The following is a 22,075-nucleotide window of genomic DNA, read 5'->3' as shown; positions in this document are numbered from 1 at the left end:
AACCTTGAATACTCTTGTGGCAGGATTCTCCCCCACTGCTTTGGAAATGAGATTTTAATTTTCTGTAATAAAACATTTTATTGTAGTGCTGCGTGTGACTGAAATTTTAAGATGACCAGAGCCTCTTATTGACTGTTGTATAGTGTCAATGTTCCGGATTCACTGTGTTCATGAAAATAAGATCTCTAATCCATTTTCTTTAGTATGCTTTCTAGTGCTTTTTCTAATCAAGCTTCTCAAATAAGGGTGGCTTCTTACGTTAAGTAAGAGGCCAGGCTATAGCTCATTGATCTTAGGAGCAAATTTTTCATTCTAAACTTGACTCTTCTGAATTACATTCCATTACTCCTAGGAGTACAAGCCCAAATGATTAGTCTTCCTTCAGGCAAGTAGATCTACATGCTGCTACTGCTGGAGTAGTCCAACTAGATGTGTAATATCTAGGGCCAGCCCCAGAAAGGCACTGCTACTCTTAATTTCCATTGATTTCAGTGGAAGTCAGGAGCCCATGTGCCTTTGTGGATCTGGCCCTACTTTCTTCCCTTGTAATTCAGTAGTTCTCCTGAACTCTCATTTTACCTCTCTGCTAATAAAGGGAACAGATCCTTACAGAGAATTATCTCCTTGTGGGCTAGGAATGTAGCCAAAGTTATCTTGGCCTTTTTCTTGACCTCATATTGCAAATTCATGGCTTTGAATATTAAGTCTGGTATGCTCTGCACTCATGTGCCTCAATCTCATACAGCTGTCAAGTTTTTTTCCCTTTCATTGAATGGGTTTTTGGATTAAGTTTTCCAGATGAATTTTCTGCACTGCTCAAAGTGACTGGTCACAATTTGCCTAAGCCATTTTGTGAAAGCTCACCAGGTGAGGTACAAAATCCTTACCATGATCATAAGCAAGGTTTCAGTTTTCCATTGCCTGTTGAATTAATTCCATGGGGGCAGAACGGTGGATTAGGTTACTGTTACTGGTGAAATAACTGATACTGGGATCTCCAGATTTTCAGTGTGTGATTTACCTTGTGACAATGACCCAGTTTGGAAGAGTGGGGCTATCAAGGCAACCTAATCCTATGAACAAGTATAGGAGTTTGAACCGTAACCAGCTCTCAGTGAGAAAGTTCATTGTTTTCCTTACTAAGCCTCCAGCTACACCACTTTCGCTACATGACTTTGGTATCCACAGTATCTAGCTAAAGGCATCTTTTCTACAGTATAGTAAGTACAGTATAAATATGCATTGTTCTACATTTGCTGAAAGATGCTTGGTAAGCATGAGCAGTTGTGACACTTGCTGTAATGTGAATTTTGAACACTTCTGCTCATGAGTTTTTAAGCCATCTTGCTTAATGTATGTTGAAAGAAAAATGTGCATGCCTTTACTCAAATTCATTTTTCTAAAAATCCACCTAAGCATTTCAGAAAAAGGACGCTGACTTTTTTTTTTGGCAAATGCAGACATAACTTTAGTTGCTTTTATTACAATTGGTCACTATTTTACAAGAATTAGGTAAATTTAATATAAAAATACAGCTTTAAAATTAGTAGAGAAGCGAAATCTGAATGCACAAAGTTGAAAAGCTGAGGTGACGATTTGAAATTAGGTCTTAGCTACTGATCCATTTGGCATGTAAAACAAAACCATGATTTTTTGCAAGTTTCTAACATTCTGGATGTCTGAAAATGGAGACAGCCGGTAGCTTGTGCTTATCAAAAAAGATCCAACTTCATCTGTGTGGGGCAGCTTCCTCCTGGCTCACTTCTGGTAATTTGGTTTGTAGGAAAGCATGCACCATTGGCCAGATATTGTTGGTTTCTGTTCCAGAGAAAGATTCCAGTACACCTTTCTTCCTAAAGGGGAGACAAAAGAACAAGCGTAGACAAATCAGTTTTGTCCATTCTATCAGCATCTCCACTTCAGAGTTGAAAGATACTTCAAAGGCTGTCCTGGTGGAGGAGTATTAGCAACATTGTTGACATATAAGAGTTCAGCCCCAAGAGCAACCTTCTGTTTTCTAAAAGATGAAACTACGTATGTCAAAGGTTTCATGCCTTGTTTCTTGAGTGGTACGCATGGAAGGGAGAGTGAAGTTAGTGACCATATCAGATCTGGTCTATTCCAAAAGGACAAAAAGCACTCTGATGTAGTCACTACAGAACTATGAAGAAAATGGAAACAAAGAATGAAGGTTTCAGAGTGGTAGCCATGTTAGTCTTTACCAGCAAAAAGAACAGAACAGGAGTACTTGTACTTAGAGACTAACAAATTTATTTGAGCATGAGCTTTTGTGGGCTAATGAAGGGTTGGTCCTAAGGTAAGCAAATACATCATCATCATTGCCGAACATAAAATGACATAGCCCTGAAACAAGGCTTTTAGAGGCAATCAAATACTAATGTAATCTATTTCATTGTTATATATAGCCCAGTGGGCAAAATACTAAATTTTAAAGTTATTCCATTCACTTCAACCTCCCTGGCCACACTATAGCAGACCTTAAGGTGGCCATCCTGCAGCAAAAAAACTTCAGGACCAGACTTCAAAGAGAAACTGCTGAGCTTCAGTTCATCTGCAAATTTGACACCATCAGCTCAGGATTGAACAAAGACTGTGAATGGCTTGCCAATTACAGAACCAGTTTCTCCTCTCTTGGTTTTCACACCTCAACTGCTAGAACAGGGCCTCATCCTCCCTGATTGAACTGACCTCGTTATCTCTAGCTTGCTTGCTAGCACACATATATATACCTGCCCCTGGATATTTCCATTACATGCATCTGAGGAAGTGGGTATTCACCCACGAAAGCTCATGCTCCAAAACGTCTGTTAGTCTATAAGGTGCCACAGGATTCTTTGCTGCTTTTCCATGTAAACAGTAAAGCTGTAACTAGAATTTGCCTTGGGAGTGACTGGTTAGTTGCCACAGATGTTCTGTCAATGGCATTTTTACATAGAGTACACTGTCATCATACTATGACTCGATAAAATACACCTGTGCCCTCAAGGAAGTCCACTGAAGTCAGCAAAACCATTGCTGACCTAAAAGTACCCTGTCCAACCTCTTCTCTCCAGAGAAAGCACTCCCTCCCTGTCCAAGACATGCAGGGAAATTACTGGAAGGCTTCGGACTATTTGAGTGACAGTCAATTTAGTATTTGGATAAATGTCTTAACATCTAAATCCATTATTATCCCAATGGTATTCATAAAATATCTGCACATTAACTAGAGCACCTTTGCTTAGAGACAGTTTTGGAAAACCCCATCAGCTATTCCAAAGCTTCGGTACTTTTCTCTCCCCATTTTCCCCCTGCAGTGCAGCATACCATATTCACATCACACTCCTGTTTTTAAAGTATCTGACTCAAATTTTGTATGTATTCACAAGTTTTTCTACCCACTCTCATGTGTCTTACTGATTTTAGCCCATTATCCCCTAGCAACTTTTACTACCCTAAGTCCTTAACCAGCCAGTGAGGTAAAAACAATTGGCAGACATTTGATACAGTGAAAATTCCGGTAAGAAAATACCTACTGAAACAGAGCTCCACAGTTGTGGAACCTGCCCTTGCTTTTGAAGTGTTGACCATTTTGATTGTTACTGTAAAGCTTCCTATGACTGCAGTAAAAGGTGCTATATATGACTGTACCTTTTAGTTCCTGAAGTACTATTGGAAAAGAGGTTTTAAACAAGTAAATAGCGGGGGGATCTACCAGTAATATAACATATGCCATTATGAGAGGGAAAGTGACTTAGCATTTAAGTAGTTATTCACCAATGTGGTATTTGTGCATTTTAAGAGAAAAACAGGTGTTCCTGTTCATCCTAATGTGATGAGAAGTATTTTCGTTTATTTACTACTTACCGATAATAGTCCAGAACAGGCTTTGTCTGTGCCTCATAAGCCTTCAGTCTCTTGGTAACAGTCTCTGGCTTATCATCATCACGCTGAGCAAGTGGCTCTCTGGTAATATCATCAAGGCCCTAATTGTGGTTAAGAGCAAAATGGCTTTATATTTCTGTTTAAGTGGACTTTGTGCTATTCTGTTAGTATCAATTTCTAGTTAGTCAAAGAAAAAACAGCTCTCAGCTAAACTGGAGGACAAGCTACCACCCATATCTTATCTGGTGAGATGTTTACTTTCAGCAGTTTACAAAACCTACTTCCTCAAACACCAGATGCATGGAATAGCTGTGGTTTTCAGATTGTAGTAGAGGAGCACAAGTCAGTGAAGTCACATGTGCTACACGCAGGAACCTATGCATAGTGACCCTTGATGTATGTGGAGCAGAATGGATGTCTAGAATTGTTTCAGTAACCTCCTCAGACAACTGGCAGAACTAAAAGGCAGATCTGATTTATGGCCTCTGACAACAGATTGTAAAAGGTGAAGAGCAGCATGGCCATATGACTGGAAGTTAGAATATGGAAAAGATGTTACAATGATTAGTGTACAGCAGACAGCATAAAAACCAACAGCAGAACATTTGCAGGAATGACCAAACAGAACATGGGCCTAAATAGCAGGTTTTTACCTGAACCTCACTTTGCACTTTCAATTTCTTTTGGAGGCACTTTACATCTTAAAATAGTGAGGCTGAGTGAGTGATTTAAAACAGCACTAAAGTCTTCTCAGGCTGCTGCTAACAAGTGGAAGTCATTAGAACTTAATCTTACATGATATAGGGCCAAGTTTTGCCCTCACTTAGACACATGCAACACTCGAAGTCATTTTTGTGTATATCAGAGGACAGAATTTGGCCCAAAGTATGAGGGACACTGAAACCTAAGCGTTCTCTTAACAGTTTTGACTAACCATTTATTAAGCTGATTTGACCTGTGAGTTATACTAGCAAGTAGTTTTGGAATTGTTTTAAAAATATTTTAAACAAATTGCACTGGTAGCATCCTGTGATAAGCATATCAAAAGTCAGTAATGAAAAAACATCATGCTCTTATAAGGACTCTGTTGCATTTCAACCATTCAAGAATCCATTTCTTGATTTCACTTCCAAACTATTTCAATGCACCACACTATGCATATAATAATTCCACGACCTCTGCTTGAAGTGGGGAAAGAATGGGTTCCAGGTTCATTAGATAAGTACAATCACAACTCACACTTAGCTTTACATCTTACAACTTAACACTTACAACATCTTTGGGAGGATTGAATTCAAGATTGTAGACTCTGCCACTACCAGGATGGATCCAGCGTGCAGTGAGCCGTTGTTTAATGGTCTCAAATGGCACATCCAAGTTAATCACAGTATCTATCTGACACGTTTCATCCAGAGCCTCTGCCTGTGGAACTGTTCTGGGAAAACCTTTAAGGAAAACTAAAACTAGTAGGAGAGCAAAGGCACAGTTACATTATTTAACACACAGTAAATGGCCTGGATCCAATGTAAAAGAAACTGGTAGTCAGCCAGCACAACAATCTCTACTCTGGAGTATCACTTAACTTGGGATTACCTCACCCCCTTTAGTTTTTCTGTATATTGTCCCAGAGTGTCTCCAACTTCCCTTTACTAGTCCTCTCCTACCCTCTTTCCTCATTTCACTTGCCAGCTACCTCCAAGACAAAGTAAAAATCCATAGCTGCTTTTATTTCCTGTTTCCTCCCATTCATCTTTGTTCCATCACTGGGCACTTTGACTGGACGTCAGATTTTGAAAAGTTCTCCACAAAATCCATTCTGAGCAGCCTGGGTGATCTCAACATTCATTACAAAACCGATTTATTTCCAAAGTACTGCAAAAGTCAGGACTAAGTAGGGAAGTAACTGGTAGTAATCATAAAGGGTCAAATTCATCCTTTGTGTCACCATTGAAGTTTACTGGAGATGTTCCAGGGATTATGTCGCTTAAAAGGAAACTAACAACAGGCCTTGTCCTAAACTATCTAGTGTCCAAAGTTCTACTAAAGAACAAGGTCAGTAAAAATATTTACTTAGATTGTATAGGAGTCTGTGGCATCATTAACAAAAACTAGAAATATACTGATTTTTTTGCCTTTTCAACCATACTTTTGAATCAAGACAGTAGTTAATCAAATTATTTCAGATTAATAACATCTGAGCAATGGAGTGTCTTTAAGATAACATCTTCGTTACTGAATAAACCTAATCTACCTTGAGAGAAAGAGAACCAATATCTCTACACAAGGAGTTTAAGCACCTATTTCTAAAGCCTTGTTTATATGGGGCAATTGACCAGCAATAGCTACAGCAGAAGCAACTATTCCACTATTGCTATTATTCTAGAATAAAAGTTACTTTTCTGGAATGGTGTCCATAGGGTGAGTTATTCCAGAATATCTAATTCTGTTTTAGCTATGGCAGTAAATTTCCCCATGTAGACAAGCTCTAGCAGGTTTAAACTGAAGAAAGCCCTTTGTGTGTACTATTAGGAAATGGCAATTACCGCCCTATCACTAGAGTAAGGACAAATAAGGCAAATGAGCCTTACAACAAAGCACATATTGAAAAATCTGAGAATGCCTTACAGCTAGTATTTCATCTTAATGACATGCCCACAAACTGAGGAACTGGTTCACTTATGCCAAGTACTTCACTTTGTGTGTATATGTTACAGTCCTTCGGATCCCATTTGTGTTACAATTTCCATTTCCGAGATGACCTGTAGATGAGGGGAGGTGTCTAAAAAATTAGATGTGAGAGAGTTGGGACTTGCAGCTCTATTGCTGACTCACTTTGTGACTTTGTCACTCAGCCATGCTGTGCCTCTGTTTACTCAACTGGAAAACAGGTTTTACACTTCACAGGGTTGTTATGAGAGCTGAAATGCTTCAAGACACTTGGATGAAAGGTGCAGTAAGTACCATTTCAGTGAAATCATATTTGACCTACTGCTATATCAAAAAAGGTATGTATACAAGCCCCAAAGAGTATATGCAGAGGTACAGTGAACAATGGATATAGTTTGAGTGCAGAGGAAAAGCATTTACAGCTCTGCAAAAAGAAACCTTACTCTAAAAAGGTCACTTCAGTGCCTATAAGTCTCTCCATCTGTAGTGGTTCAGTAAAAGCCAATAAACTGTTTTCAGCCTATGGAAACTCATACTTTGCCATATTAGCAGCTCTGTCTGCCCTGGAGCTATCCATGATGAACTGCAATTACAGAACTAAGGATTTTCAGATGAACATGTTTAGTAGACCAATATTATTTATATAGCATATAAACTCTATTGAATGCCACTGAATTACACTAACAATGATTTTGGCCTAAGGTCCCTGTCCCAAAGAGTTTCCAATCTAAACCGAGAGAGGACATGGGGACAGCATGTTTCACCTGTGGAGCCTTGCTTCATTCTGTCCAATGAAGGCCAAAAATGCTGTCAGCTATACAGCTGCACATTCAGATTCACACTGTTGCAATTGACATCAAATGTGTCTAAAAGTAAGGTATTTCTGCCCCCATTCACTTACAGGATTAAACCTATGTATTCTAACAAGATAGAGATCCTGCGGGGAAAAAGACAAGCCAGTACATGAACATGTAATTACAGACGACATACATATAAGAGGGCACAGCTGAATCTATGAGTGTAATCTCAGTTTTGGAATTTTGTGGCTTGACTGTTTCACTTTGTAACTTTACCAAAAAATGGTTATACCCTGAAAGAATAAGGATTTAAAAAAAAAAAACAACAAAAAAACTTCTAGAACAAAAATTCTGTTATTTGTATTACACCATACGACCTAGGAGCCCCAGTCATGGACGAGATCCCCATTATGATAGGCCCTGTATGAACTAATACTATTTTCATCTTTTGCCTTCCATTCAAGAATCACAAAACCCTTTGTTAACATTAATTAAGCTTCACACTATCCCTGTAAAGTAGAATACATACTATTATCCACATTTTATGTATGGGGAAACTGAGGCAGAGAGGCTGTGATTTGCCCAAGGTCACATAGCAGGTTAATGGAAGAGTCAGAAGCAGAATTCTGATTTTCTGACTCTCAAGACTCTGGCATAATTACTAAGTGTCCACTAATTGTCATAGAAGTATATTGGAAAGACTTTGTCTCTTTCACATTTCCTGTTTTTCCCACACACAAATGATTTCTCCCTGTATCTTAATTTACCATCCAGCAGCCAGTGGTACCGGTGTAGATTTTTCAGCTCATTCAACATCAGCCGTGTCATAAGGTCATCTGGAATAAGCTTCCCTTGATCAATGTAGGTCTTGGCAATGACACCGACCTCTATGGAAGCAAAACAAACATATACCAATGTAGCAATACCCCTCGCAGCCCAGAAATCTACAAATAACTTTAGGTCAGAAGCCTGAGGGTGAAAGGGTTGCAAATTATCAGTCACTGACACATGGTATCTTTAAAAAAAAAAAAAAAAAAAACTTTCCCCTCATTTTCACTACAACTTAAAGCAGATGCCAGTGAAGCTATTCACACTGAATAAAGTTACTCGTGTGTGTTTGCAGGATCAGGTCCTAAGACTGAAAACAGGAGAGTCACCAGTGGAGCCTCTTTTAAAAGGTAGAAGAAATCAGGAAAACAAATGCACTGGGTCCAGTAAGAATGGAAGGGCCTAACTCTGCCCCATATTTCCTGTTCAAAAAGTTAAGGTCCTATTGACTATTTTTCTGCATGTAGTTTAGCATTAAGTTCTACAGTTTGGTGAATGTTAATGTCTTTTACAGATGGATGATGGTTTCACTAAAAGACAATATCTACGTTCCAACTAGATGCCTCCTTGAGTATTTAAGAAAGCAACATGTGTCTGAAACACTATAGTTAGAGAATGTTATTTCTTTCAATTTATCCAGATTTACAAGGAAGTGTTTATAAGTGATATCTGCTTTCATAAATCATTTGTGGACAACACCACATGGTATTGACTAACATTTAGTATCAGCACTCCCTCATTGGTTTGGTTAGATGGCAACCATTTATTATGGTTGATTTCTTCAAAAAACACGAAGTACACAAAACATGCCCTCTCACATTTCTATGTAAATATGCTATAGCTTAAGCAGAAGTTAAGGGTCTGATGCAGACATTATTTGATGAGGTCCTTTGGCTGATGTTATCCTGGTCAACTAGATCATTGGTTCTCAACCAGGGGTATGGGTACTCCTGGAGGTAAAAAGAGATCTTCCAGGGGGTACATCAGCTTATCTAGATATTTGCCTAGTTTTACAACAGGCTACATAAAAAGCACTTGCAAAGTCAGTACAAACTAAAATTTCATAGAGACAATGGCTTATTTATACTGCTCTATATACTATATGCTGAAATGAAAGTATATTTATATTCCAATTGATTTATTTTATATGGTAAAAATGAGAAAGTGAACAATTTTTCAGTAATAATGTGCTGTGACACATATCTTTAAGTGAAGTGAAACTTGGCAGTACGCAAGACAAGTCAGCCTCCTGAAAGGTACATTAGTCTGGAAAGGTTGAGAGCCACTGAACTAGAGGATCATAATAGTCCCTTCTGTCCTTTAGGACCCAGTCCTTGCACCGTAGAACATGATTGATTTTATACATGGGAGATTTGCAGAACTGAATCATTACTGTTAATTCAGAGACTTTCTTCTTGAGCTAGCTACAGGACCCCAAACAGGAAAGTTGTATGGGGATGGGAAGACACCAAAAAACTGCAAGTGCCAAAACCTTACCATTTTTAAGTTCTTGGCTGCAGTTCGTCTAATTACTGTTTTCTGTATGCTTAAAGACCTAGGAGAAGGCACTCAAGTACTATGGTGACAATGGCAGTAAGCAAACCTGAAGAGAAACAGAAGTTTCCATTTACAGAGTATTACTAGCTCCTTCCTTAGCAAGTCTCACATGCCTGGCAACTGATGCACTCAAGCACTGGAAAAAGTGGCCTTCAGGTTTTGTTTGCTTTTAAAGCAGCAATAGAAGGTCAGGAACATATTCCTTAATTAAAGGCAAAGCGTCATTCACAATTAGGCTTTGAAATAACACTGTCTTTTAGAGATGGACATCAGCCACACCAATCAGGTCCAGATTTCAAATATCCCAAGTCTAGGAACAATCAAATTCAAAGTTATGGCAGTTTTAAAATCAAAACAACTTGAATCCAGACACTTCTATTTCTTTGTGCCCATGCTACTCCTTTTCTAGTCCCAGGATGTGCTCTTGGCCCATCCTTCTCCAAAAGGCCCGGCTTTCCTTACTCTGCCTACATTGCGGAAAGATGTCCCTCACCATGATCAGCACTACACAGAAGGAAGAAGACATGGAAACCTGGCCCTCACGAGTTTAGTCTTGGTGACCCAGATACAGTTACATGGGGTGGGAGAACTTCTTCATAAAAATGGAAGGCGAGCCTTTCTCCACCACAGAATGGAGCTCCTAGGACCCCATATATTCCCCTCTGCTGGGGTCCTGAGGTTTTGGTGGCAGGGGAACAGAAAGCAGGAGATTACAGTCCTCTGCAGACCCACCAGTTCCCACACAACAGCATGTGGGGCAATTTAAGTTTTAGTTATATAAACTCACTCTACTTGATCTCCACCGTAGTTGCCCCAGAGCAGCCATAGGGCAGGAACTCAATCAATGGCACTACAGTTCCTCAGGAAAAAGAACTCTCATACATTGAAATTCCAAGTCTTTATCAAACAGTATTTGCTCCAGCCACCCAAAGCGAACTGCAGAGTAGCCAGGATCTAAAAACCTCTCATGCAGGCACAAAGTGATCACTTTACTAATGGGGCCAGAGATGAAGGAGGGGTTCAGGAGCAGAGTATCTACAACTGAAAGCATTAATCTGCCAACTACTATACCAATCAGGCTAGTAATATATTTTTATATTGTCCACATCATCCTATATACACACATTTTGCAGAGACTATAAATCTTTGCAGAGCATATAAACAGTAGCTGTTCACAACATCCTATTTTGCAGAGACTATAAACCTTTGACTCAAATACCTAGTATCCTGTAAAGTTTCTCATTCAAGGGGTGTTATACTAGGGAAATGTAGCTGAGTTAAAACTGGTTCTGAGTGTCTTATCCTGGAGGCAACTGTCACACATTTTAGAAATCCAAATATTCAATCTTCTCTATTCCTCTCCTTTTATGCGAGTTCAAGTAATTTAGTAAACAGTGTCTACCACCACAATATCATGAAACCAGCTCTTAGTGCTAACATCGTGCTCTCATCTTGCATATGCCTAGCTTAACCTGCTTTATTAGCATTACTGAGAGCTCCCCACCCTTGTTACCATTTCCATTGCCCCAACTGGCACGGATCCCATACCCACCTAGTTCTGGGTGTGGTTAGGGAAAAAGGGCAAGGACAACATACATTGCCCTACTGCAACTGCCAAGCAAGTAGTTGCTTCAAGACAGATTAAAAGTGTATTTTAAAATAACTTTTAAAGCATGTCAACTCTCCACCTGCTGCCATACTACTATCCTCTCGGGTGCTCTAGCAGTAAGGAATGTGGGGAATTCCCATTAATGACATTGCAGGCACACACTACAGACCCATGCACGGAGAGCTGGATTCATCGCTCTAGTGCAAGTTTAGCTATTTTCATTTAGCAATGAAACAAAGCAATTTGGCCTGGGTTTTCATTTTTTTTTTCCTTTGGGGGGGGAGCAGGAAGGGAAATGTCCATACTGTGAGCAAAATCTTGCTAGTTTAAACCCTGCTGTAACATTGCAGCGGTGTCAGGAACACCAGGGTTGTCCTAGTGTTTCAAAATTTGGAGTGTTTTTCAAACAGGAAAGAGGGTGAGGGGAAGGAATTGGCTCTATTCTTTTATATACCTTATTTCTTTGCTGCAGCAGAGAACCATTGGCCTCATCTACACATGCAAATTGTACCTTTTATACTGGTACAACTAAAGTGGTACACCCAGTAAGTGCAGACAGGGAAGGGGAATAAACTTATTATTCCTGGGGAGATTCTGTGCCAAAAAGATTCAGAATTCTGCATATTTTATTTGTCAAAATAATGCAATATAATCACATCAGTTTCAATTGTTTTGGTAATTTGTTTAAACTACAACACAGAAAAAAAGAAATCACAATAGCTATTCAGCATTTCCTAAACACATGAAAGTTAAGTTACAAACACTTGGTAACCTAATACCCAGCATTCCAGTTATAATCCGAATTTTCATTTAAATTACACTACAGAACTCCAAACAGGGGAGGGGAAAAAAGTAAAATGTCATTTTAAATTGCTCAGACTTTCACACATGAAAGTCATACAGTTTTGCTAATCATTGTCCTGGACCTGGCTGACTACTTTGGGAAGTGCTTGGTTCTGATTGTCCTGATATTTTATTGACTGCTTGTTAAAAGTTTTATTTGCCCTCAAAGTCTTTTTTTTCTCCACGCCCCATCTCTAAATGGGTAAGTAAAATAAATCCTGAGCTACTCTATTGTGCCACTCTAGCACAGGAAAAAAGTGAAGAAGATCTGTGTGCTTTCTATCTGAGGATTCCCTTACTGTCATTTATAATAAGGCTCTTTTACATAACTCTGGCAATGTAGAGGCCTTAAAACTTTCACAGGTTTTATGCTCCTAGGAGAATTGACTGAGAATGGGAACAGTTAACTAACAATAGGAACATTAACAATGTTACTATGTAGGCAGGCTGCTGCATTTTTCCTTCAGAGAATGAGATCAATTAACTCAGGCAGGCTGCTACATTTCTGCCTCTAGTCTGCCTCGTGCATAATAAAAAGCCCTACCCTTCCATGCCAATAAAGTGACCAGACAGCAAGTGTGAAAAATCGGGACAGGGGTGGGGGGTAATAGGAGCCTATATAAGAAAAAGACCCATAAATTGGGACTGTCCCTATAAAAATCAGGACATCTGGTCACCCAACACGTCAGTGAGCTGCAGTTGTCTCCCCCTCCCAAGCCCTGCCTCCCCCATGCCCACAGTGATCAATCACCCAGGCGCACACACTCAGAACCCACCCCGTCTCTGAGGCTGCTCCATTTGCATTTTTCTGAACGGGGAGGAACAGAAAAATGTGGGCCATATGAATTCTGTCAGGAGTAACTTCTACCTGTATAAGGCTCTTTATGCCAGTATAACTACATCCACCCTAAGGTCATGCTAACTGAAGTAGTTATATTGGTACAAAACCTGCATGCATACGAGGCCATACATTTTTACAGAAATCTGGGCCCTGAAAATAATGTAGGACATGATCTGGTGAACTGTGGACCTAGAACCATTGTAATTCTCGGTTCCTGCCAAAAGCATAAAATGGATGTCTATTTAGAAAATTTCTGCAATAGCTTAGGGTGTCCTTGTGGGAAGTTACTGCACAGAGCCAACAAACTTCGACCATGTTCAGGCAACAGGTTGCTTAGCAACAGAGAAGGGATCACAAAATCTCCTCTCCAAAGCAGAAAAGCATGATAATAAATGCAGACTGCTCAGGACCCTCAAGAACATGCATTCAATAGGATTCTTCTTTTCAACAACTGAACCCTTGCCAAAGTTTTTAACAGGGTGGCAGATGCTGAAAAGGCAAAGTCTAACTCTAGTTAACCCTCTATGGATTAGTAAACAGTTGTAAATCTTTTCGCTTTTCAAAATAAGACTTGCTACAGAATTGAGAAATGTGGGTTTTTTCTACTATCTTCAAAACTCACAACATTTATTTCTTTGTGAAAAACAAGATTGTTACCCCCAGTTTTCCTACACAGTAATGTTAAAACTTTGAGAGGCATTTCCAAATAGCCTCCCATCCATCCCCTTCCTCCCAGTTACCACCAAACTTCTTGAGTGTGCCATCTACACCCACTTGCTCAGCTTCTGTCTTGATACTCACTCAAGATCGCTTCTGTTCTCCTCAAGGTCACCAATGACCTCCCAGTGAACAAAATATCAGGGATCCAGAACTTGCTGTATAACGCCTTCCAAAGGTCTCTTCTCTATTCTCCTTCTCAATTTCTCCATTGCATTTCTCTGACTCTTTCTTCCTGGTATTTCCATAACTTGGTGTTCCCTTGGTTCTCCTCCTCCCAAGCCGGCTACTCCTTCAGTTGTGTCTTTGACAACTCCTATTTCTGCTCCCAATCCTTCTGTGTTGGTACTGTTTGGTGTTTTAGCCTCATTTTCCCAAATCTATGCTCACTCCCTCTCATGGCTTCAGCTAGCACCTTTACATCCCACAAACCTACCTCCCTGGCCCTGATTTCTCCCATTCTGTTTAGTTTTGCATCTCCAACATCTTATCTAGATGTTTAGCAGCCTTCTCAAAATACTTCCCCATTTCTTAAGCACCTAGGAGCGCCATTCCAGGACCCCACTGTGGTAGGTGCTGTACAAATATAACCTCAAAGAGCTTAAAATCTAAACACAGAAAAACAAAACAGATAACTGCAGACAAGACTGATGCAGGAATACAAGGAAACAATGAGACAAAATTGGTCAGCATGATAGGCAGTGATCGCATGATAGCACAAGAGCAGCCTAACCACTGTTCAGTTAGTTATAGGCATCATAGCAAATGAGAATTTTTAAGAAGGAATTTAAATAAAGAAGTAGCTTTGCAGCTGTTTACAGGGACCTACCTAGTGTGAGAAGTAGCACAGGAGAAAGAACAGTAGTGCTCGTCTGAAAATTTAACAAGGGAGCAACAGTGTTTGGGATCATATGCCAATCGGAGGTGGGAGTCAACACCTCAATTAGAGATAATAGGGGTGGGAGGAGGTGGGGAGAATAGGCCATGCAGGGCCTTGAAAGTAAAGACAAGTAGCTTATGTTTGATGCGAAAGAAAAAAGGAGAGCCAGTGAAGGGACCGACATAGTCAAAGCAACAGGTAAGGAAAATGATCTTTGCAGCTGAATGTATATGAGCAGGGCAAATTAAAACCAACCAATTGATTTCATATGAGAAAGAGAGAGAGGGAGAGAATATGATTTTTTTTAAAACTATACAACTAATTTTTAATCTATAGAACAAAATAGCTTCAGAAAATTTTTAGGTAATTGTGAAAGGTGCTAGATTAACTGCTCTAGTGACTGAAATCTTTTAGTTACCTCAATAGGTATAGCATTGGTAGTGCAAGAATACATCATACTTAAGTAACTCATTATAGTGTCAAAGTGCTGAACATCAACATTACCTATACACTCCCATATAAACTGAAATTGTTCTACCAAGATAACTGAAGAGAAGGTTTACATGCAAGTCAAAGAATGCTTAGAGTGTCCTGCCCACACTACAATCACTGTCAATGTTAGGAATGTTTAGCTTGTCTTAAAAGACAACCGTGTACTAATCTAAGGCCTTGTCTACACTGCCACTTTACAGCGGTGAAACTTTCTTGCTCAAGGGTGTGAAAAAACACAACCCTGAGTGATGCAAGTTTCAGTGCTGTAAAGTGGCAGCATAGACAGTGCACCAGCACTGGGAGCTACTCCTCTTGTGGGAGTAGGAGTTTTACAGCGCTGTCTCCCAGCACTGGTGTCTCGACTACATAGCCACATTAAAGCCACCATGGCAGCACTTTAACATTGGTAGTGAAGACATACCATCAGACTCTGATGGGGGTAAGACTATCAGTGACATCACTATTATTATTAGACTGTATCCACACACAGCGTAGCTATGTTTAAACCCAACTACTTACAAACAATTAAAATGTTAGTATAGACAATACCCACATTTGAAAATTCTGCCCATTGTTTTTTAAACAGTCACTGCTGACAGTTACAACAGCTACTTGTAAACAGGGTAATATTAGGGGTTTGGTCATTTTTTGTTTGTTTGTTTTTAAAGACACAAGACTAAGGCAACATTTTGAAAAGCAATTACTGATTTCAGGCTCCTCATTTTCTGGTAGGTGAACCTGAGACATCTTAAAAGAGGCCTGATTTTGAAAGAAAGTACTTAGCACTTTCTGAAAAGGCAGACCTCTTAAAATCATAGAATATCAGGGTTGGAAGGGACCTTGGGAGGTCATCTAGTCTAACCCCCTGCTCAAAGCAGGGCCAATCCCCAGATAGATTTTTTCCCCAGATCCCTAAATGGCCCCCTCAAGGATTAAACTCACAACCCTGGGTTTAGCAAGCCAAGGCTCAAACCACTGAGCTATCACTCCCCCCATCTGAGTTTGGGCATCCAATATTTGAGGCACCTCAAAATCACTAGATACTTCTGAAAATCTTGGCCTATGTCACTAAAAAGTCAAATAATGTTTGCTAATAAGGGGTGGGGGGCAGGGCCAGCTCCGGGCACTAGCCCAGCAAGCAGGTGCTTGGGGCGGCCACGGGGAAGGAGTGGCATGTCAAGCTCTTCGGCGACGGGTCCCTCGGTCCTTCTTGGGGCGAAGGACCTGCCGCCGAATACTGAAGCGGCAACAGTAGAGCTCCCACAGGTTGCGATCACATATTTTGTTTGTTTGTTTGTTTTTTGCTGCTTGGGGTGGCAAAAACCCTGGAGCCGGCCCTGGTTCAGGGGAAGCTACAACCCATCTATGCTTACAAATACAACCATGACAGCAGTGAGCACCTGTAAATATTCCCTAATTTAAGGGGTCATCTCAACTCTTTTTGACTTTCATGGGTGTTAGGACTCGGCCCACAGGAAACAATGCAGTATAGATGGAATCTCGGTGTGTGCTTATGAGACTTTTTATGCCTTTTCCAGGGACAACATTTAAGAGTCTAGGTTTAAGATACCATTTAATGTTAAAACCACTAGAACTAAACACTGAGCAATATGCTGTACTTTTACTGAGCACTCACTTCAAGCATGATTTTGCTGAACATTGCTTTACATCCAAGAGCTTTCAAGACATTAAAATCCTCTTATATAAATATTCCACAGAGATATTCATGCATTATATGAGTTTCATGCCAGCTGCCAAAGCAAATACACAAAAAACCCTCTGCAGATGGATAACATTGTAAGAAAAATTAAGGAGAATGCTTTAACCTATACTGCATGTAGAGTCCAGCGACACTCTACGCTTCATCTATTTTTAACAAAACATTAGGAAGAGGTGAAACACAGATGACCATTTTATAAATGTGCACAATTAATATTAACCCCATTTCTGCTGGTTCCTGATAAAGCTCTCTGCTTTAAAGCTCCCAGCATTCCATCTGTGGTGTCAGGACTGTATCTTACCCCACCTACCCAATGCGATAAAATGGTTAAACCACAGTTCATCCAAGTGTGGTCCACGGACTACAGGGATGGGGGGAGGGTGTCCTGTGGATAACTAGCTAATTGCATGATACTGTCTAGGAAAGGGAATTAAGGAACAGCTAAACATGCTTCTAATAATACCACCATTACTTTTCCCTGTAAACTGTGACTGTAGTTGCCACAGGAATGTTATGTGATCATGAATAAGAAGGGACATGTTTCACAAGACAATTTCTCTATTAAGATATGGTTCATATGAGAAAAAGTATGACAGCCCTGAATTCAACAAAAAGCCTTAAATCATCAGTATCACTGCCAAGAAGCAGTGTTTCACTGTTATGAAATGTGACTGCTTAACCAGTTATTTGGGACACTAAATCTACCCCCTTACCTCCAGATGATTGTGTTTCTATTTAACTATATGTACATATCAGATTTGTTTCTCAGCACCTCAACACTTTTTAAGTATGTTATTTAATTTAAACACGTGACCAAAAAGGCCCGCCTGCATTTCACCAGTTCAGCTCTCCCAATCTGTGTCCCCTAACCAAACTCCCCTCTTACCAACCTTTGAATCTCTGAAAGGAGGAGCTGTTGTCTCCTTCTGGACTCACTCTCTCCCTCCCAGTTGGTCTTATTAATCATATCACGCATTTATGTAGCGCCTTCTGACCCAAAAAAACCCAATGCACTTTACAACTATAACCCAAGTCTTCAGAAGTCCCCCTGCTAATTGTGATGTCATGCCATAATGAGGGCAAGGCGAGTGAGGCACTTGCCTCAGGCGCACAAAGCTGAGGGGCATAGAAAGCGGTGGAGATATTTATAACTTGAGTGATCTCCCCCACCACTACCAGCCCCACCTGCCACGCCCCGCACCTCCCCCGAGCGTCCCTGGGCCCCAACTTGCTCCCCAGCCCCACCTTCCCAGTCCCAGAGCAAAGAGTCCTGTCTTTCCCCTGAAGCTCCATACTGCCTCCCTGCAGCAACTATTGCCGCAAGGTCCTAGTGCCCCCCATCTCTACTGCCAAGGCAGACTGACTCTGAGCCTGTCCTTCCACCTCAGACCCTTCCCTTTTCCAGCGGAACCCTCCACCAGCACAGGGGGCCCCCCACCCACAGTCACCAATCCTGCCCCATCTCTCACCCCCAGTGAGGCTACAGTCAGGGGCAACAGCAGGGGAGGAGGTGCACGCAACACCCAATGGCACCCGCTATGGGGGAAGCAAAGGAGATTCCTGGACCTGAGAGGGGCCTCAGGAGCACATGGAGTGACAGTGGCAGGGGTGAATGTGCTGCTGGGAGGGCAGAGAAGGGGAGCTCCTCCCCCAAAGCTTACTGCTGCCAGCAGGGAAAGGGCTGGGGGGAGTCCTCCTCTCTGTCCCCTGTCCCAGAGCAGCCTGCCTGCACCCCAAACTCATCCCCAGCCCTGCCCCACCCGAGCCCACACTGCCAGATAGCTTTCACACCCCCACCACACCATCAACCCTCTACCCTAGCCCTGAGCTCCTCTAGCCCCCCAAACACCTAATCCCCAGTCCCAGGCAGAGCGCTCATCCACCCGGACCCTCTGCCCAAGCCCTGAGTCCCTCCAGCACCCCAAACACTCATCCCCAGTCTCAGACAGAGCCCTCACCCCCCACACTCCTACTTTCACCCTGAGCCCCTCCCACACCCCAAATCTCCCAGCCCCAGACAGAGCCCTCACCCAGACTCTCGCCCTGAGCCCCTCCCACACTCCAAAACCCTCATCTGCAGTCACAACCCACAGTCCACTCCTCACCCCTGCCCTCCATCCCTCTGCATCTCTCCCAGCCCCAAACTCCCTCCCAGAATCTACACCCCCTCCCATTCCTAAACTCCCTCCCAGAGCCTGCACCTCAATCCCCTGCCCCAGCCCAGGACCTGCAGCCCAGACCTCCTCCCTCACCCAAACTCCCTCCCAGAGCCTTAGGCAGGTGGGGGGGCAGAGTTTGGGCAAGGGCAGGTTCTGGGCACCACCAAAATTTCTACAAACCTGCCAGGCCTGATCCTGCCCTGCAGACCTGAACTCTCAGCATTCTCAGGACACATGCTGATACCTAGTGGCCACTGCTGATATCCACAGCACCTCCCTCCTCTTAACCTGTGAGTCCCTCTCTGGATTAGAACTGGACTGGAACCAAAGACCATCTTGGAAGCCCAAGCAGCCAAAAATCATTAGTTAGATCCCCCAAACCTCCCTTTACTGCCACCACTTCATTCATTCTTCGGTGGCAATTCGGAGGCAGGCCCTTCCGTCAGAGAGGGACTGAGGGAACCACCGCCAAAGAGCCGGCCCTGGGGGAGGGCACAATTTTATATTTTGCCTTGGGCGCAAAAATACCTAGTTACAGCTCTGTTCCAAAGTCAGTAACTTGGGCCCTGGTTTTCAGAGCAGCTAAAACTTTGACTGAAGTCCATCAGAGATGTGAGCACTCAGTACCTCTGGAGGAAAGATATGCCAGGCATCTCAAACAGTGGAGATTTGTTAACAAGCATGCAACTGTTTCACCACTGAAGTGTAAACAGCTGGCAGCAGGAATGGGTGGACCAGTGGCATGCAACCTGAGCAAGGGAGTTATGGCCAAGGACACCCAGGCAAACTCGTCACTGAGTGCGGTGAACAGAATGGCCAAGGACACATTCCGCAACCACCACAGGCCATTTTGATTTACCGATCTCAGAAGGACAAAGGGCCCACACAGTCCCCGAAGGGAATTCAAGTTCAGCTCTAGACAAGGGAGCAGGAGACAGCAGGATCCCCATTACCCAAACACCTGTGGCTACAGCCAATTCATTCAGGCGTAAGGAGCTGGGCTGTCACTACACAGGGCAGCTCCTAGCACTCCCGTTCCTTGGCGACAGGATAAATGCCACAGCCAGGGGTGGGTAGGCTGGGTACACAGGGTCTTACTGGACTTCGGATCCTCCCTGTGCCAGCTGCACCATCTCCCCTTTCAGGATCACTTCACCAGCCAGCCTCAGGCTCTGCAGGGCCCGCAGCCTCTGGGAGGAGACACGGCTGCTCCCGCTGCCTGTGCCCCCTACCAGCCCGCCCCTACCTGTCCTTCTCTGCAGGTTGTCCCGGAGCAGGTCCCCGCTGGAGAGGTGCTTCAGGGCGAAGTGCTTGACTATGCGGGAGGACACGGTGCCCTTGCCGGAGCCCGGCGGGCCCATGATCACGGCCCGCAGCAGCTGCTGCGCCACCATGCCGAGCCGCCGCGCTAGGGTGCGAGGAAGGAACCGTTCCGCGGGCCGGAGCCCCGGGAGCCTCAGCTGGGGCTGCAGCAGGGCAAGTGCCGCGGATGCGGGCTCAGCGGGAGGCAGCTGCTGCGGGACCGCGCTGCACTCGCGGGGCCAGGAAGTGATAGCGCTGCCTAGAAAGCCCAGCGCGGCCCAGCCCCTCCTCCCCGCCTTCAGCCTTCCCCTCCCCGCTGCAGCAGGGCCCCCCCACGTCTCTACCCCTACCCCAGCCAGCAGCTCGAGCTCCCACTCCCTACAGCAGGCGGCCCCGACCCTTCCCCGCTGCGCTGGGCCTGCGAGGCTGGAGGCGGGGCGGAGGCGCTGGTAGGAGCAAGTGGTGCTGATTATAAAAGGCTCCTCATGCTTCATCAAACACTCACGCGGCAGCCGAGTGCAGAGCAGCCTCTAGCTTAGCTGCTGGCCCTGGGTCGGGCTCCCTGGGCTGGTTGGGTGACAGGAGGGAAAGAAGAAAAGTCGGAGGGGAAGAGACAGAGGCAGAAAGGGAAGGGGGAAGATACAGAAGGAAAGAAAGAAGATACTGACAGGACTGACAGGGCGGGAAAGCGGGCAGCTGTAAAGGTGCCCTGCGCTGGTCATGAATCAGTGGCACAGTTCAAAAGGACTTGCCAGGTTCTGAGTGGGAATTAACAGAGGAGATAAAGTAGGGGATTCCTGGTTAATTTCATATCACCCCTATAACACTGCCCCCAGAGTGAAAGTTTTAGCGCTGCTCTAGTCATCTCCTTGAAGGCCTTGGCTGGGACATCATGCCTGGCAAACAAGTCCAGTATTCCAGCTAAGCCAATGAAGCACTGCTATACAACAGTTCACAGGCTGCAAGACAGCTCTGTGTCCAGTAGTTCCTCAGAGAACTAAGCGTAGCAGCTCAAGATGCAAACAATCGAAGATGGAACTTTTCAAGACAATAATTCTGGCACAGAGACAAAAAAGGCTGAAGAGGTTGCTGTCAGTCCAATATTGGATGCCTATGCCATGTGGCAAATGGTCTTGGGTTAATATTTTCATAGCTGCTATAAAAATGCAGAAAAGGGTGGGTGCCAGTGCACAGGGCCGATGGGGGGGGGTTGCAGCCGGTACAAATTACAGGGGCCCGGTGGTCCGGAAGGGGACCCAGGGCCCGGCTTCATCGGCCCTGTTTAGCCAGTCCGCCCTTGCTGGGGGGCTCAAAAAAAAATTTCACCGGGGCTCGAACCCACTCTTGGCCCTGTCAGTACACAGTTTTACACCAGTTCAGATGGCAAAGGGCTCAGAGGTAGAGCCACTGCACGGAATGGAGGCAGTCATCTGGTCGTGGGCTATAAAATAGGGGTAAATATATTACAAAAATCAGCTCTGTAGTAAAAAACATCATTGACTCCTCCACAGGCCAGCTCCTTGTTCTAGTCGGGTTTCATCATAGCTGCAACATAGAAGGATAGAGAGGAGGCAAACTCACATAGGATTTGTTGTAGTGCAGTACATCATTGGTCCATCAAAGTCTAAATTAATTTATCTATGTAATTGTGCAATCCTGTATGTAGAAGAAAAGTATTTTTCCTGACACTAGCATGTGCCTGAAGCATGAGATTTGATTACCCTTATCTTAACATGCTAAGTAACCATTAACTAAAGTTTAACTTGGTTATGTGCTGA

General features: G+C 43.2%; 1 protein-coding gene across 2 annotated transcripts; it reads right to left on the bottom strand.

Moving 5' to 3' along the window:
* Positions 1 to 1,463: 1,463 nt before the first annotated feature.
* Positions 1,464 to 20,946, bottom strand: AK3 (adenylate kinase 3). 2 transcript variants are annotated; one of them, XM_050944302.1, is made up of 5 exons: positions 20,803 to 20,946; positions 8,117 to 8,236; positions 5,158 to 5,330; positions 3,868 to 3,986; positions 1,464 to 1,853 (listed from the first exon to the last, which is right to left on the bottom strand). In XM_050944302.1, the coding sequence occupies exons 2-5, from the start codon at positions 8,175 to 8,177 to the stop codon at positions 1,730 to 1,732; spliced, it is 477 nt and encodes a 158-aa protein (XP_050800259.1). In that variant the 5' UTR covers positions 8,178 to 8,236; positions 20,803 to 20,946; the 3' UTR covers positions 1,464 to 1,729. The 2 variants fall into 2 exon arrangements, with proteins under 2 accessions (XP_050800259.1, XP_050800258.1); XM_050944301.1 differs by lacking the exon at positions 20,803 to 20,946 and adding an exon at positions 20,242 to 20,574.
* Positions 20,947 to 22,075: the final 1,129 nt, after the last annotated feature.

This window comes from Gopherus flavomarginatus, chromosome 3, assembly GCF_025201925.1.
Source record: "Gopherus flavomarginatus isolate rGopFla2 chromosome 3, rGopFla2.mat.asm, whole genome shotgun sequence".
Lineage (NCBI taxonomy): Eukaryota > Metazoa > Chordata > Testudines > Testudinidae > Gopherus > Gopherus flavomarginatus.
This window is presented reverse-complemented; position numbering and strand designations above follow the sequence as displayed.